The following is a 19,171-nucleotide window of genomic DNA, read 5'->3' as shown; positions in this document are numbered from 1 at the left end:
ATTTCATACTACCTATAACATTAGGAATGTTTATGCAAATTTCCATCAGATATGTTCTAGAAAAATTGCTGAATCAAAAAGAACATACAAATTTCATAAATACTTGATAAAATGTGATAAATATTATCATATTTCACTACCACCAGTAGAAAATAAGATGTCTTTTTTTCCCCTCATTCTGGTCAACCCTGGAAATTTTAATTTTTTAAATTTATTTGACAACTTAATAAGCTAAAGTAATATCTCTTTATTAATTTGCATTTCTTTTTTAACTGTGGTTGATCAGCACTTTCTGTTATTATTGGCTATTATTTCATGTTATTTCCTGTTTATTACTTTTGCCAACTTCTACACTGAATGATCATCTTTTTCTTTTTTGATTTTATAAAAGTAGTTCATATAATAAAGCTACTGACCCACTGTCAGGTATACATGTTGAAAAAATTTCTTTTTCCTGAATTTCCACTTATCTTTTAACTTTGTATACCACTTTGTGGGTTAAAGTGGGATTACTTTGTGTCATACTTTAAAATTTTTGTTAAATTTTCTGGCTTTGGGGTCACGTTTAGAAAAAGCTTCTTTATTCCATTATTCTATTAACATGCCCATGCATTTTCTTCCGTTACTTTTTGGTTGTATATTTTATATACAATATTTCAGTATTCATGTTTCAGTATTCATTTTGGTATAATGTATGAGATAAATATCCAATTTTATTTTATATTTATGAATGTCATTTCAGTTAACTCAGTATCACTTATTTAATAATCTACTCTTTGGCTACTGACTTGGAATCCCATCTTTATCACATTCAAAATTGATATTTGTAATTGTATTTATTTCTTTCTGCTAGTTCTATGATAATTTCACACTGTTTTAAGGATTGAAATCTGATATTTTCATAAATATTTTCACTTACTACTAAAAACTCTCAGAATCATTTAAAGTAACTTTTTAAGTTTTCAAATTAATACACATTTATATAAGAATTAAAACAATTGAGAGGCTTAAAATATATATATTTTAGAATACAATAGGTGGTTTGTAAACAAGTATATAAATTTACCAAATGATAATTGTGGTATCAGAAATCAGAGAGGAAAAAGAGTATATTTTTCAACAAACTATTCTGAGATCAACTGGCACTGCAACTGGAAAAAAAGAAAGTTTGATTCTTCATTCCATACACAAAAATAAATCCCAAGTGCATTAGAAATTTATAACTTCTAATAAACCATAGACATACTAGAGAAATATAGCTAAATGTTATTTTCAGGAGAAGGAAGGCAATTATAACCATGACACAAAATCCAGAAACTATAAAGAAAATTAACATAATCAATTCTTAAAAATATAAACATACATTTTTTTTTTTTTTTTTTTTTTTTTTTTTTTTTTTTTTTTTTTTTTGCGGTAGGCGGGCCTCTCACTGTTGTGGCCTCTCCCCTTGCAGAGCACAGGCTCCGGATGCGCAGGCTCAGCAGCCATGGCTCACGGGCCTAGCCGCTCTGCGGCATGTGGGATCTTCCCAGACCGGGGCACGAACCCGTGTCCCCTGCATCGGCAGGCGGACTCTCAACCACTGCGCCACCAGGGAAGCCCCCTAAACATACATTTTTAATGGCTCCATTATATTTTATTAAATACATGGGCCATAATTTACTACCATCCACATATTGTTAGATATCTGTATAGTTTCCAATATACTGTTATTGTAAATAATACTTTAAAGAACATGTCTGTTACACTAGGATTGCCTTTGAATGATCTTTATGTACTGAAATTTGTGGTATCCCATTTTTGTTGGAAATAAGTGGGTCATTGGCTTAGGTCTGGGAAACATTGTTACAGAGGCCCTTTTAAAAATAGCTTATTTTAAAGAACTAGAGATTTAGAGATTTGTGTGATCTTTTTACCACCTGGTGCTTTCTTTGTCCTTCATAGTGTGAAGGTTTTGTTGGCAATGTCTAGGAGCTTTTGAGTTACTGAGGTTAAGATAAGAATTACCATCCTAGATCAGAATTTAGTCTAGTTGTCTCTAACAGGCACTGAGGACCTTTTGTAGATGTCAGTTTACCCGCCATAAACTCAACCTGACATGATTAAGGATTTACCCCCCAACCTTGACCAAATTTCTGGTTTCTCTTGATTGTCCGTAATAATTCTACTTCGTGTGTGTTGTTAACCTTTTCCTAAACCTATTTTTTAAATCTGTTTCTCTCTTGGAATAGTAAGCTCCAAGTTATGGGTGGGCAACATGGGGACACAATAGAAATATTCTGAGACTCCTTTTTGCTGTTTTTGGTGGTAGAGAGCGCTGCTGTTGCCTTGGTTTCTTACCCTTTCAATACCAACTTTTATAGAAACTGAATTGAAGAACCAGGGTATTGAGTAAAATACCTGAGTAAAAACTCAGGTATTACCAGAAAAGAAATGGACCAGTGAGAAAGGAGAAAAAACTTTCTAAAAATATGAAATCCATGTTTCTGTTTTGTTTTTTCTTTATGATGAAGAAAGAAAACTTGCTTTCAGAAGTGAAAACTTCTGTTATAATTAACATTAGAAAGGAATTTAATGGAACATTCTCCCTTGTTTGTTTCAGCTACTCAGGGTCATTGTCAGCAGCAGGCTAGTTGTCTTGAAAAACTGGCCTGCCACTCATTGAAGACTTTCTAGGTGTGCCCCTCACTTTGAAAGGTGGAGTGATTTATCAGTAGACACTGTGGCAAAAACAATTCTAACAACTGCACTGTCTAGCTTTTTAGCAGCTCCTCCGAACTCAGCCTTCCAATAGCCCATTTCATGAGGCATTTTAAAATATGGCTTCTGATAAAATCACTGGTCCAATTCACCCAGTACAATTATATTTTTACTAAGCAGAGTCTTCATGTGTTCTAATAAAATGCTGCAGAACAATGGCATCTTGTCTTAAGTCATATAGTATGAAACATCCCACCTGCTTATAAACTGTCTCTGGGGAAAAGGGGAGGGAAGTCCTTTTTTATGAACTTCAATCCTCTTATGAGTAGGATTAATGCGAAAGTGATTTCTAGGTTCCAGCTTAGACAGTAAAATCAGACAAAGCAAAGTGGCCATACTCACTCATTGGGGGTGCCCTTTTGGCCACAAAAGTAGCCCTGGCTGTCTGTAGGATAGGCCACTCTTCTGGGGTCGCCATTGACCCAGGCTGCAGGAACAAGAAAAGACAAAAAAATCATCAACAGCTGGCTGAAGACAGTCTGATTTGAGAAATTAGAATGCACCATTGCAACACACTAACCTCTCCCCTCAATCACAAAAGATTATTGATTTTCTTAAAAGAGTAATTTCTTAATGAAAAGTAAAATAAAATATGGATGAATCAGTCAGAAAGCACATTTCTTATTCTCTCAGGATTCATCTGGGTTGTAGCCAAAACATGAGGTAATGCACTTAGAAAATGACATTTATTAAAATGTGAATTAGAGGGCACACTACAAATTCTTGGGTGGCAAGAAGTCACTTTTGCTAGGGCTCAAAACTAAATGACTTCATAGCAGAGCTAATAAATTTGCAGTACATATTATGATGCAATTCTTTTGGGTTATACATAAGTGAAGACCATTACAAAAAATTCAAAGGAGTGGAACTATAATACCCAATTCAAATTGGGTATTTATGATTTCTTTATGATTTCTTATGACACTGTAAAGGCGAACAGTAGCAACTTCAGAAGTAACACATAATAAAAATTCACTGTACACACACTTTGTCTGATAATCTCAAAGCTGCCTATAAATATCAAGTGTTTTCAAACTTCATAAATTAAAGATTTGGCTCTGTTTTCTCTGAAGATGCTGGGTGGGCTCTACCTCATACAAACTCATCGCCCCTATATACTTATTGGCTAGACTAGAGAACCACACAAAGCAATATACATTAGCTAAATTGGGCAATACTCCCTAATTCTAACTAAATGTTTCTAATTTCTCTAATTTGATTAATACGTTTCCTAAAAATCTGGGAAATTTATTGGTCACCTAATGCTTGCCTCTGCATATGGAAAACATATCTCTTTGTCCTTTGCTTCTTTTAACATTTCCAGCTATCTCCTTACCCACATTTAATGGATTTGACAGTTCATGTTACAATTCAATCACTCTTATGTACATGGCCTGTGTGACTTGGGAAGATAAAAATAAATCAATTCTGAATGAGAATTTTAATATGGAAAAGACACTTTTCTCAATAATTTTTCTCATCCATCCAAGCCTTTCCTTTTAGTATCCGAGTACCCAGAAAAGTCTCCTTTGTCTAATTCTTTTTCCAATGTCATAGAGGCATTGACAGTTTCATCTTCTAATACCTTCTTATAAAATCTGACTCATTCGGACAGTTCTCTGCTGCCATATGCTCCCATCTTTATTTCCCAAGATAAAGAAAGTGGACTATAAATAAGGCATTTAAATGACATCTAAGTGTTCAATGTATAATGTCTCCAGGCACTATTTTATTAAATTCTTTTTTTATATCTTAGTTTGTCAGATACCTAAGAGCTCTAATTTTACCTGACTCTATACTCTGTAATATGTTTCTTTTAACTTTATCCCAAAATGGTTTATTCATTTTCTATACAATTATTAATTCAAAATGGGCACCTGAAGAAACATTTGGATTGCTAGGTTTGCTACGTAATATTTTTATGACCCTGAACAAGTCACTTAAATGCTTTAGTCTTGGCTTTCCAATTTGTTACTAAAAAAGTGGGTATAATAATACCCAGCCCCAAAGAATGTTGAGGATATGAAAGAAAATAAAGAAAGTGGAATGCCTAATATGGTGCTTGATGTGCAATATGGACTCAGTAATGATAGTTCCTGTCTTATTTGGGTTTCACAGAAACCATACACTGAGACAAGGACTTTGATACACGTAGTTAATTTGGGAAGTGATTAAGTGGGGGCGAAGAGAGTGAGACAGGGAAGGGAGCAAAGCCAATAAAGTGCATGTTAACGAGTGAGATACTGTTTTGGGTGAGGTGACTCCACACTGCTGGGGACCTTCTGAGGAACCATGGAGAACATCTGCCCATGTTGCCATATCAGTGGGCATGATAAAACTATCTGCCATAGCTGCAAGCAAACTTGGAAGGACTGAGGGGATATGGGGTGGGGCATCAGCAACACTTGCTGTAGTTTTTTTTTTCTTTTTTCATGATCAATCATTCAGCTAAATATCTTACTAAATGACAGCTCTGTGTCCTGTACTACAAGTCAATACCAGTATAGTTTATGACAGAGTTCTCAACAAACACATGAAAAGGAGAGAATAAAGTTTGTAGAAGGTTTGGAGATGAGGTGGGACCTGGAAAAGACTAGAAAATGACTAAGATTTGAGAAGGAATCTGGAAGGTGACAAGAGTAGGGAAAGAATTATAGATTGAGGAAACAGTATAATAATAAGAGCTTCAATTTACTAATTGCTTACATGTATCAAATACTATGCTAAATATATTATATCCATTTCTCATTTGAGTCTCACAATAACTCTATAAAGTAGATATTTTCACCTCTGATATTATTTGCAGCTCAGAGTTTTATTTACTTCTCAAGATCCCCCAGGTTTTAAGTGGCATAAACAGGGTTTGAACTTAGGAGTGTTGCTCTCTAGGGCTCATGCTTTAAACATTAGACTATAGTCACTATACTGTTGACTACTAAAGGATAGATTAGGAATGAGCTTGTTAACACTGGAAATCACAAGGATATCAGCTAAATGAGGATGAGCAGTATGTTAGACACATATGGTAGGAAAGGAGATAACACAGGTAATTTTGGAGCCTCTGCCACCTGTAAAGAAGAGCTTTGTACTTGTCAGGAGGAGGAGAGAGTCTGGTTGACAGGGATCTGATGCCCAAGACAAAGGAGAGGAAGATGAACATGGAAGTGTCAAGGGAAGAGCTCTCCTTCTTGATTTTGTAATTTTGAATTATGGCAGGTGGCTGTTTACTAAGCTGCTGCTACACTTCTCCACGTATCCTCTGGCACAGAAGTTTTGCTGCATATACTCTGTGTTTGAGCTGGAACATCAAGTCTGAGCTGAAAGCTTCAAGGGCCAGTTCAACCAAGTCACCTCAGTCAAGGGTACCTAGTTTTCTTTATCTTCTCCATTAAGTCCACATCTCTCCACACCTCCAGTGGAGGAATATGGCAGGGAAAAAAGGAGGAAAAGGAAATATGCAGTAGCAGTCATTCTGTCCATTAGTAAAGTAAGGGGCTTCTCACATTTTACTCTCTTTCTTGGAATTTCTCTATTCATGGAACTTCTAGAACTGTGCTGTCCAATATGGTAGCCACTAACCACATATGTCTACTGTGCACTTAAATATGGCTTATCTGAAGTGAGACATAATGTAACTGCAAAATACACATCAGGTTTTAAAGAGTATGAACAACAACAACAAAAGAATGTAAATATCTCATTAATACTGTTCATATTGAGTATATTTGAAATGATAATATTTGGTTATGGTTAATTTCATGTTTATTTTTACTCCATTAACTGTAGCTACTAGGGAATTTAACATTACACATTTGACTTATGTTTCTTCTGGCTCGGTCTGTTCTAGAATATTTCCCCACAAATGTCAGGGCTTCTCATATAAGGTGATTAATTGTGCTGTAGCATCATGGTTTGGATGTCAGTCCTCCTCAACTCCATCATACCCAACACATCCTTTTTATGACGAATATTTGACAATGTTGCTTTTATATAAACCTTGAAGTACTATTTATACATAACTCATCTCCCCCCACACACAATTTCTTAAAAAAATAATAGCTGTAATATAAATGACAACTAAGAAAATAAGTTCTAATTAAACAGTATGCATATCAATATTGCAAATGTTCACATGTGACCAAGCTAGAAGACACAGTAAAATAGGTACTTGCACCTATAGATAGAATCACTGAATGTAACAGTTATAATTGCAGGAGGATTCAGGTGTGTTGTGTAGGAGACTCAAATACTGTAAGTGGTGTTGTCAATGATATGATTTTCCTAAATGAAAAAATTTTAGTAAATTCCAACCAAAAAAGTACACTCTTTCCTCAAATTCTCTTGGTAGTTATTAAAACCATGCAAAAATAAAAATTTGTAATTTTAAAACAGAAGTTCTAGATTCAAATATTTAAAAGCAAATTGTCACCTACATGAGTGGTACATGGGAAAGTTAGGCAAGAAGCGGGGCAATTCTTGGTTTTGCAGAACTGTCCCAGATATTGCCAGGCATCTATCTTCCCTGGCTCCCACCTACCCACTAAGAGACAGTAGTACCTTCAAAACATGTGACAATCAAAAAGTCAACTCAAATTTTCCAGAAGAGCCCCCTATGCAGTGGTACTGCTCCAGTTGAGAGCCACTGATGTAGATGTTTATTCACACTCTTAAAAATTTCCAAAATATATAGATTTCACATGTCTTTTCCTCCCTGATTTTTTGGAGGATATGCTATCATGGAGCTCTTTCTTATAATTTAATCCCATATACTTTTTTTATTCACTAGTTTTATCTTTTGGATTCTACATATAAGTGATATTATACAGTATTTATCTTTCTCTGTCTGAGTTATTTCACTAAGCATATTGCCTTCCAAGTACAACCATGCTGTTGCAAATGGCAAAATTTCATTCTTTTTTATGGCTGAGTAGTATTCCATTGTATGTATATATGCATCTTCTTTATCCATACATCTGCTGATGGACATTTGTTTCCATATCTTGGCAATTGTAAATAATGCTGCTATGAACACTGCAGTGTATGTATCTTTTTGAATTAGTGTTTTTGTTTCTTTTGGCTGTATATCCCAGAGTGGAAATGCTGAGTCATATGGTAGTTCTATTTTTTTTTTAAGTACTGCATTTTCTTTTTAATATTTATTTATTTATTTAGGTTGCACCAGGTCTTAGTTGTGGCAGGCAGGCTCCTTAGTTGAGGCTCCAGGGATCCTTAGTTGTGGCTCACCAGCTCCTCAGTTGCAGCAATGGACTCCTTAGTTGTGGCCTGTGAGCTCCTTAGTTGTGACATGCGAACTCTTAGTTGTGGCTGGCATGTAGGATCTAGTTCCCTGACCAGAGATCGAACCTGGGCCCCCTGCATTGGGAGCACAGAGTCTTATCCACTGCGCCACCCTTTTTTTGTTTGTTTTTTGAGAAACCTCCATACTGTATTCCACAGTGGTTACACCAATTTACATTCCTACCAACAGTGTACAAGAGTTCCCTTTGCTCCACATCTTTGCCAACATTTGTAATTTGTGTTATTTTTGATGATAGTTATTCTTACAGGTATGACATGATATCTAGTTGTGGTTTTAATTTGCATTTCTCTGATGATTAGCAACGTTGAGCATCTTTTCACATGCCTGTTGGTCATTTGTATTCTTTGGAAAAATGTCTATGTTAAAATTTGTATGGAAACACAAAATACCTAAATAGCTAAAACAATCTTGAGAAAGAATCACACTCCCTGACTTCAGATTATACTACAAAGCTATAGTAACAATATGGTATCGGCACAAAAACAGAATTATAGATCAATGGAACAGAATAGAGACCCCAGAGATAAGCCCATGAACTTATGGTTAACTTACAACAAAGGAGGCAAGAACATACAATGGAGAAAAGACAGTCTCTTTAATAAGTGGTGTTGGGAAGACCGGACAGCTACATGTAAAACAATGAAATTCGAACATTTTCTAATACCATATACAAAAATAAAATCAAAATGAATTAAAGACCTGAATGTATTGGGTTTGCCAAAAGGTTTGTTCATTTTGTTCCATAAGATGGCTCTAGTAGCACCTAGTTGTCTTTCATTGGAAACCATTTTGTTAGATTGCATGTGACAGCTGTCATATCAGCATGCACTTAAAAAAGGACTTGTCAAAATTGGTGAATTTTTGTGTAGCCATGTTAATATTGAAGATAGAAGAAAAAAGCAACATTTTCAGCATATTATGCTTCATTATTTCAAAAAAGGTAGAAACACAACAGAAATGCAAAAAAAAAAAAAGACTTGTGCTGTGTATGGAGAAGGTGCTGTGACTGATGGAACATGTTGAAAGTGGTTTGCAAAGTTTCATGCTGGAGATTTCTCACTGGACGATGCTCCGTGGTCGGGTAGACCAGTTGAAGTTGATAGCGATTAAATCGAGACATTAACTAGAACAATCAACGTTATACGTGAGATAGCCGACATACTCAAAACATCCAAATCAAGCATTGAAAATCATTTGCACCATCTTGTTTATGTTCATCGCTTTGATGTTTGGGTTCCACATAAGTTAAGTGAAAAAAATCTTCTTGACCGTATTTCCTCATGAGATTCTCTATTGAAACGTAATGAAATCACTCTGTTTTTAAAACAACTGGTGATGGGCAATGAAGAGTGGATATTGTATAACAATGTGGAATGGAAGAGATCATGGGGCAAGCGAAATAAACCACCAACCACACCAAAGGCCAGTCTTCATCTAAAGAAGGTGATCTTGTGTATATGGTGGGATTGGAAGGGAGTCAGTCCTCTATGATGAGCTCCTTCTGGAAAACCAAACGATTAATTCCAACAAGTACTGCTCCCAATTAGACCAACTGAAAGTGGCACTCAATGAAAAGCATCTGGAATTAGTCAACAGAAAACGCATAATCTTCCATCAGGATAAGGCAAGACTGCATGTTTCTTTGATGACCAGACAAAAACTGGTACATCTTGGCTGGGAAGTTCTGATTCATCTGCTGTATTCATCAGACATTGCACCTTCGGATTTCCATTTATTTTGGTCTTTACAAAATTCTCTTAATGGACAAAATTTCAATTCCCTGGAAGACTGTAAAGGGCACCTGGAACAATTCTTTGCTCAAAAAGATAAAAAGTTTTGGAAGATGGAATTATTAAGGTGCCTGAAAAATGGCAGAAGGTAGTGAAACAAAAGGGCAAACACATTGTTCGATAAAGTTCTTGGTGAAAATGAAAAATGTGTCTTTTATTTTTACTTAAAAACTGAAGGCACCTTTTGGCCAAACCAATAAGACCGGGAACCATAAAACTCCTAGAAGAAAACATGGGCTGAACAGCCTTTGACATAAATTGTAGTAATATTTTTTTAGATCCATCTCCTAAGGCAAAAGAAAATAAAAGCAAAAATAAACAATTGGGACCTAATCAGCTTAAAAACTTTTGCACAGCAAAGGTAACCATCAACAAAATGAAAAGACAACCAACTAAATGGGAGAAAATATTTGCAAATGATATGACCAATAACAGGTTAATAACCAAAATACATAAATAGCTCATACAGCTCAACCTCAAAAAACCAAACGACCTGATTAAAAAATGGACAAAAGACCTGAATAATGCCATTTACTTTTATTCAGCTGATCAGCATGTTTGGCGGCTTTCAAATATGTCCATAAATTATTTGACAATTTTCCTTCAAATAGTGGCGCTTAATTCCCTATCCTTTGAGTGTGGTCTAGACTTAGTGACTTGCTTCTAATGAATAGAATGTGACAGAATAATATTTGGTGACTTCCAAGAATAGGTCATAAAAGGCAGTGCAGCTTCCTCTTTGCTCTCCCTCTCTCTATTTTAGATCTGTAGCTCTAGGGGAAGCCATCTGACATGTCATGAGGACACTCAGACAGTCCTATAGAAAAAGCCCACGATTGTCAGCAGTCAGCAAGAACTGAAGCCTCGTGCTGACATCCGTGCAAGGGAGCCATCTAGAAGGCTGATACCTCACCATAGTCAAGCCTTCAGCTGAGTGTGGCCTTCGCTTACATCTTGACTGCTACTTCATAAAGAACTCAGAGCCAGAGCCACAACTAAGTTATTCCCAATTCCGGACCACAGAAACTGTGAGATAAGAAATGTTTGCTTACTTTACATTGCCAAGTTTGAGAATAATTTGTTATGCAGCAATAGATAACTAATTACTATCTAGCTTTTAAAAATCTTTTATATACTTGAAGCAGTTAAATCATCTTTCTCTCCTTCAACCTAAATCTTCACAATACTTAAATTTTATTTTCTATTTGGTCTCTATTTCTATTTTTATTTTCTCTTGTCATGTTTTAAACTCATAGCTATAATTCCTAGGATTTAAGTATTTTTTGTTGTTTCATTATATGATTTAATACATGGAGCCTGCAACCTGATTTAAAATATGACTTAGATTACACGTTATCTGATACCTATTTACCTTACTTCTTTAAAAAAAAGTTAATACAAAAACTTTATCTTAAAGTGTGGGTCTAGAATATAGTCAAACTCCCATTCAATCATTCGTACTGAATTGTCAGTCATCATATTCTTATTAAGTTAAATCATTCATTCATTCATTGGGCCTTACTATTGGCCAGTGCAGAGGGAAGATGGTTTCTGAAGAATGATAATGGATTCGCTTAAGCTTAACCAAGTCACGGCCTTAATTTTAGCTGCTGTTCAAGTTGTAGTCTCTCTACTGGAACAAATCAAAGCAGCCTCTGCCAGCTTGCATGCAGCAATTGATCTAACAAAAGGTTTCCCCTTTCCCAGTAAGTATAAAACACCGGGAACATTTGCTTTCACCTGGCAGGGATAGTGCTGCATCCTCACCATCTCCCCTTGAAGTTACATGACCTCCTAGCTCTTTGTCACAATTTAGTCTGCAAGATTTTAATATAATATCTTACTTCACAGGATACCACACAGATTCCTTACACTGATGGCATCATGCTGATAAGATCTGGAGAATATTGGATAGCACGTAACCTGGATGTCTTACAAAGACATAGTGTGCTAATGGATGGGAGATAAACCTCATGAAAATACAGGAGTCTTCCAGTAAGATCTGAGGGCCTGGTAGTGATATCTCCTCCAAAGTGAAAGATAAGTTGCCGTACCTTGCATTGTCTGTTATTAAAAAATAGGCACGGCATTTAATGGCTGCCCCAAGAAATAAAGTGCTTTTCAGATAATCCAGGTTACTGTACTAGCAGGTCTGCCACTAGGTCTATATGGCAAATGCCTATTAGAGGTTCTTATGGCTTTGGAGAAAATCCATATCCTTTCAGCAAATAAATGTTCTTCTTTTGAGAAGTAGCTCCTGAACGTTGAATGATCACCTAATGACATGAGAAGCCCATCAGTGAACTGAATGTTATCTGATCCATCAAGCCTTAAGTTGGCCGTGCCCAATAGCACTCCCTTATTGAGTAGAAGTGGTGTATTCATACAATGCTTGAGAAGGTCATGAAGGCACACGAAAGTTACATAAGATTGCTCACAATAATAGGGTGTTGACTCCTGAGGCGCGGCTTTAACACATACTTATGGCTCATGAAAATGTCCCTGTGATTATTTGACTAGGAAGCAAAAAAATCAAGTCAGATTTACAGGTGGGTGTGGAGGATCTGTTGGCACAGATCAGGAGGCATTCTTCTGGTTATCTACTTTGACTGAAAGAAGAGATGAACTGAATCTGAAACGTTTATCTATTCATAGACAGAGGCCAATGACTTGGCCATGTTATCACAAACTGGAAAGAAAAAATATTAGACAACCAGTGGCAAGGAAGTTTAAGAAATATTAGAAGTACTGACCTCCAAATGGACCCAGAATAAGAAAATATTTATGTCTCATGTGGCTGCTTAGTAAAGACCCTTCGGTAGAGATAGCTTTCAATAACCAAATGGAAAAGTAATTGTTCAATGATTTTCTGAAAAAGTAATCATGACAATAGGGATGAAAATTATGCGTGGGTTTTGGATCACATGGACTTTTATTCACAAAGGCTGACCTGGATCCCAACAATGCTTATGTGACAAATCTGTCAGCAGTGGATAACCAACACTGAACTCAATCACCCAGAATAGCCAGCCTTATGGAACAAAATACCCTATGCAAGATCCAGTTAAAGCACCACCTAGGAAGCAAGCCTTTCAAGGTTGGGTTGGTGTTTTCTAGAATACAGCAAGATTTTAGCAGGAAATAGACGTTATAGTCACACAAGATAATTGCAGAGAGTTTAATAAAGAAATATTTACAAAGGTATGGGCAGAGTTAAGGAAAAGGATAGTTGGTTCGGAACCCAGAGGCTAGCTACAACAGGGAGTCATTTTTACCACTAGGCCTGAAGGGGCAAAGGGGGAAGGAGTTCCCTAAATCCAGAGAGAGAAGCCAAATGGAAAGAGTTGATTGACTGGACTTGGGGCCTTAGGTAGAGAGGTGCAGCTAACCTGCAGTGACCTACCAGCAAGAGAATCAGAGGAATAAACTCCATAAAACCATTCTCTTACACTCCAATCTACTGTTGATACCTCCCACAGACCAAATTGCAAGCCAGGGGACAAGACAGCCTGTGGATGTCATCATAAAAGCCAACTTCTCTAGGGACAGGGCAAGGTGAAGAGTGGGGTAGAGAAGAGATCCAAGTGGTTAAATGAATAGTACCCAGCTCAGGGACTTCCCTGGTGGTCCAGTGGTTCAGACTTTGCCTTGCAATGCAGGGGGTTTGGGTTCGATCCCTGGTCAGGGAGCTAAGATCCCACATGCCTCAGGGCCAAAAAAAACCCAAAACATAAAGCAGAAGCAATATGGTAACAAATTCAATATAGATTTTTAAAAAATGGTCCACGTCAAAAAAATCTTTTAAAAAAAGAAAGAAGAATACCCAGCCCATGTTCTGAACAAGTGACCAGCCTACTCGCAGGGAAAACTTTAGATATATTCAGCAAGACATTCAGGACTTCATTAAAGACAAACAAAAAACTACCAGAGGTACAATGTTTTCAGACTCTTTTGTCAGAATTTACTGCTACATAGGACAGCAAAAGAAAAGAGCAAAATGACACACATTCTAAATTTCAGAGTCTGTAAAATGCAAGGGGTGAGAATAGGAAGTAAAAGATGGGACAAAGAGTATGTTTAAAGCATATTTGTAAATAATACATAGAATTGAAAGAAAATGGAAAAACCACCCAATAACTAAGAAATCAAATTAGGCTTTCCACAACACCTTTGTTTTTTTTCTGTATTAGCAGGTCTGACTTTATGCTTGCTACATTAATATGCTTCTTTTTCTAGTTAATCTAAATAGATGTCAGTCTACTACTATTTACAACCTGTTCAAGGTTTTGATTCACATTGAAGTGGCTGGAAATAATGAAGACAAAAATTTATTTATTCTTTCCTTCATTCACTCTCCAGATGTTTTTTGAGTGCCTGCTATGTGTCAGCACCATGCTAAACTCTGGGTATATAAAGGTCTTTGCTCTCCTAGAGCCTACAGTCTACTGGGGGAAGTCGATCTTAATGAATTAATTGCACAGATGTGAAATTTCAATTCTGACAAGCACTTGACAAAGAAACAATATGTGGTACAGAGAGAGGGATTCACAGAGGCAGATGATCAAATGAGGAAAGCCAGGGATGATGTCCCTGAGAGGTATGCAGGAGCTGAGATCTGAAAAATAAAGAGAGGCACAAAGAGGCTTCCAGCCGACGGACACCTGGACAAGGCTCTGTGAGGGGGAGGGGCACGATGGGCACTGGGATGGAAAGGAGGCCAGTGTGGTGCACACGTGGGCTGGAGCATGGTCCCAGATCTGGATGGAGAAGCAGTATCTTAGGTTATTTTATACAATGAACTACAGGGAGATTGTTTTAGCGTCACAAGATTGTCAGTGCCAGTTGTGTAATCCATAGCAGAGGCTCCGTTCAAGTGGGTCCTTCTCTTCCTATCAAATTTTCCTTGAAAAACTCAAGGTCACCACACATTCAGTATCACTCATCTTGGTGTTTACTTGCTTAATTGTGGTTCTATAATTGGCAACCATTGCTTTATGTCAAGGAAGAGCTTTCATTGTTCCTAAAACCTGATGCAATTTATTATATCTGAAAATGCTACATGTAATCTTCATTATTAACATCTATTACTAAATACACTTTTTAGAAAGATCTGTGAAATCCTTTGAGGTCTTCCTGGCCAAAAAAGCCCAAAGAATGAGATACTGTCTGACATAATTTTATTTATTCTATAGCACAAGCCTTATCTGAAAGGAAAAACCAAATCTACTAATAGGTGTGGATTATCATAAAGAATATGGTCCTCTCTTTAGTGTGTACATAATAGAGGCTAATTTTGCAAACGGTTACTGTATGTAAACAATGACGCTGCAGCAAAGTGAACATGTACTCACAGAGCAAGACTGCAGCTACCAAATTATTCATGATTTTTGCTTGCAAAACAATACCTGCTTTTCACTCACTCCTCTGGTGCCGTTCTCTCTGTTTTAAGTCCAACTCTACGTGGAATTAGACGAGGGAGGCAAAGGACGGAGAGAAAGCATTAGGAGAGAGTATCATGGGGTTCTGATCTGCCCCCTCTCTCAGTATCCTTCATTACTTAAAGAATCCTCATTCATCTTCTTTATTAAATAAAAGGCAGTATGTCATGGTGATTAAGAGCAGCGGCTCTAGAATAAAACTGCCTGGATTATACTGGTGAATAAAACCAATGACAAAGTTACACAGCAATCAGTACAAATCAGGATCAATCATCTTTTTCCCTTAATTTTCTCACTATTTTAGAAATAACTACAAAAGACTACTTTAAGTGTAGCTGATGCATGTGTGTGTGTGTGTGAGAGAGACACAGAGAGAGACAGGGAGAAGAGAAAGGTAAGAAGAGAAATTATTTGTGAAACACTCCTATTTGGGTAATTCATAGCAGATTAGCAAAGATTGATAAGCAATGGGTGAAAACCTTATTCAGGCAAATCATCTTTTCACTCATATCCTGTTACTGAAATAGCAGGAGCAAGTATTATTACCTAGTATTATCTCTTATTTCCAAACATTTGCAAAGTATGTTCCTGTTGTGCTCTAGGGTTGAGTCAGAAGTTGCAGCCATTACAAAGCCCTCTGTCAAGGAGAAAATGTGATTAGACCAACTGCTTGCACTGACACTTAAAAATTAACTGCAGATCTGTTTGGGGAAGCTAAGGCATTCCCTAAACACTGCTGGTTGGGAATGTCGGCTTTCAAATCATTATTTTGTATCCCTTAAAGATACATTTTAACTGTTTTAATATGTGAGGAACAGGCCTGCCAAATTGTGCTTATGGCTTTTTAACACAAGCAATTTACAAATGCAATGAAGCAGATAATAGGACACATGATACCGAACTTGAAAATCTGTGTTGATGACACTGCTGCTGTAGAAACATTTTTGGAAGCAGCCCTGTGTCCGGTTGCCTGGATAAGAAAAACGTTGTTTCTCATTTCACAGGTGGCCTCTTCCACCCAATGGTGAGTTTAGGGTCGTGTCCTTGAGCACAAATCAGTCTCTCTCATGCTAACAATATTCTACTTGAAATCCTCTAGAATTTGTGCATTCATCAAAACACAACAAACAGTAAAAATCTCACTCAGCATTAAAAAAAATCTGTTCTAGTAACAGTCAAAACTAAATGTTTTCCTTTTAAAATGAAGGCTTCCATAGTAATGTATAAGTATGTAGTTTTATTTGTAAACATTTATATATTTGTCAAGAATGCAAAAGGACATTTAATACTGGTTCCGGTTATTTATAAATACAATAAATTTTTCATTAAGAAAAGTTTACGAGAACAATTTAAAAAATAATGGAACTGGAGTCGTTTAAATTTCTTACCTTTTTACTGAAAAAAAATTTTTTTGCTAAAACAGTGTTCCCAAGCTGTGGCCTGATAGGCAGGCTCATTTTAGATCTGAAGTAGACTAAAGGCACAGTGTGACTTCCTGTCACATTCATTCTCCATCACCAGTGTCCACTTACAATGAATATTAGGATCATACCTTTAAGCTCAATACAAAGGGATGCCTGGTGAGGCATAACATAATTTTTAAAATTATATTTATTAGTAAGAGAGACTGTCCACTGTTTCTCTGTATAGACAGTATCAAAAAGTCATCTTAGAATTATCTTTGTTCTTCAAAAAGTCACTTGAAGGACCTCTCGGTTATTAAAATATGGTGCTCTCCCTTCCTCATATCCCTTGGGATGGGAAGACTAATTAGCTTTAAGAGAAGGAAGGGGGCTTTCCTGGTGGCGCAGTGGTTGAGAGTCTGCCTGCCGATGCAGGGGACACGGGTTCGTGCCCCGGTCCGGGAAGATCCCACATGCCGCGGAGCGGCTGGGCCCGTGAGCCGTGGCCTCTGAGCCTGTGCGCCCGGAGCCTGTGCTCCGCAACGGGAGAGGCTGTGACAGTGAGAGGCCCGCATACCACAAAAAAAAAAAAAAAAAGAGAGAGAGAGAGAAGGAAGGGACAAGAACTAAATTTTTCTCCTTGAGATTTTAATTTAGGACAGAACAGACGGACCCTGAACTAGGTCTATAGGCCAAAAGGAATACAAATACCTTGAAGGCAGAGACTGGACTGTCCTAGGCTTAACAGAAGGGTCTAAGAGTATGGGGCTGCATTCTGATACTAGCCATGCTTTGAGGAGAAATGGCTGAGCATGGTATAAAGACTTAAAAAGCTATAGTCTTGGATCCTAGTGTAGGAAACCACTACAAGAGTGGAAGGATCCAGACAAGCAATTCACTAAGAAATGATACCAAATGGCACCAACCAAAACATCAGAGCTCCAGTAGACTACAAGGTCTTGCTCTCCAGTGAGAAACTGGAAATAAGACTGCCCCCTCCCTTGACATTTTGGGGCAGTCCAGGTCTGGGTAAAGAATGATATGCTGGATGCATATCATTCTTGCTATGAACGCAATGAATGGAAAAGTAGATGTGTGACTGTATTGCTACCTCCAGACAATGAACATGTACTTTAACACCAGAAATGATGTGGTCAAGCTGGACTACATTTGATTTTGTTTTGTTTTGTTTTGTTGCAGTACGCAGGCCTCTCACTGCTGTGACCTCTCCCGTTGCGGAACACAGGCTCCGGACGCTCAGGTTCAGTGGCCATGGCTCACGGGCCCAGCCGCTCCGTGCCATGTGGGATCTTCCCGGACCGGAGCACGTACCTGTGTCCCCTGCATCGGCAGGCGGACTCTCAACCACTGCGCCACCAGGGAAGCCCTACATTTGATTGTTAATTCAGCTATTTTGTTTATTCTCCACCTCACTCCATGAAGGATTTAAGACTGAATTATGTAAACCTCCTCCTTTCTGTACTTGGTACTTTCAGTTCCGCTGTTTCCAGTTGACCCATGATGGCCCTCCTTTAATCCTTTGCACTGATCTATAAATTACTTGCACATCAAGGCCCTTTACTGGTATGTTTTGCCTTGGTTCATTCTCTATTAGAGAAGCAATACCTCTCCTCACTAAATTCAAGAAACAGGTACGCAGACCCCACCTCTTGATGAAAGGAATGGCGAAGAGTTTGCAGCCATGTGTTAAAACTACTATAGTTCAGCCTGTGGCTGCAAACTTTTTACATTCCCTCCACAATCAAATATGCTTTTACTCTCCCAGGATCCCCAGAAGCCTTATCCAATGAAGGCATCAGGCTCAAGCTAAAGGTCTGAATCTCATCACCTAAGTCAGGTCCAGGAGTTGATGAAGCTCTTCAGGGCTGGTTCCTCTTGTAAGAATGGTGTCTTTAGCTAGATCGTTGAATTCATTAGGTATATTTCCTAATTACCATTGGCAACAGTGTTGCCAAACCTTCACCACCGCATAAGAAAGTGCCCTTCCCTCCTGCTTCCAATTACATTTCCTCCCTTTCCTTCAAACTCTGGCCAACAACCCCTTCAAAATCCACCTGGCTTCTGAACACCACCTGGTCTCCAAAACCAATGCCCATATTTTAGGTTTTGTTAAGCCAGCATCCCACTTCCGGATATCAAGTTTTGTCCTGCTTATCTATTATTGCACCCCCAAACCCACTGGCTTAATACAACCATTTTATTTTGCTCATGACTTTGGGAGTTAGGAATTTGGGGAAGGCTTAGCTGAGCCCCTTGGGGCTCTCTCACGCAGCCAGATGTTGAGTGGAGCTTCAATCATCTGAAAACCCTCAGGGCTGACAGTAAACACCATCTATCCCTGGGAGCTCAGCCCAGCCTATTGACTAGGACCCCTATACGGGGCTTCTCCATGTTGCTTGGGTTTCTCACAGGATAGTGACAGAGTTCTAGGCTTCTTTG

General features: G+C 37.7%; 1 protein-coding gene across 2 annotated transcripts in view; it reads right to left on the bottom strand.

Annotated features, from left to right (window-relative positions):
* SLC44A5 (solute carrier family 44 member 5) overlaps positions 1–19,171 on the bottom strand; it is a gene marked incomplete at its 3' end in the record, with an annotated part of 383,498 nt that overhangs the window by 70,632 nt on the left and 293,695 nt on the right. For both annotated transcript variants that reach the window (XM_081218426.1, XM_081218425.1), the window contains exon 4: positions 3,103–3,187. In XM_081218426.1, the coding sequence (XP_081074552.1) occupies positions 3,103–3,187 (85 nt within the window). The remainder of the gene's footprint in view (positions 1–3,102; positions 3,188–19,171) is intronic.

Source organism: Mesoplodon bidens (genome assembly GCF_964165515.1).
Source record: "Mesoplodon bidens genome assembly, chromosome: 2".
Classification (NCBI taxonomy): Eukaryota; Metazoa; Chordata; class Mammalia; order Artiodactyla; family Ziphiidae; genus Mesoplodon; species Mesoplodon bidens.
Note: the sequence above shows the minus strand (reverse complement) of the source record. Positions and strands in the feature narration are given on the sequence as shown.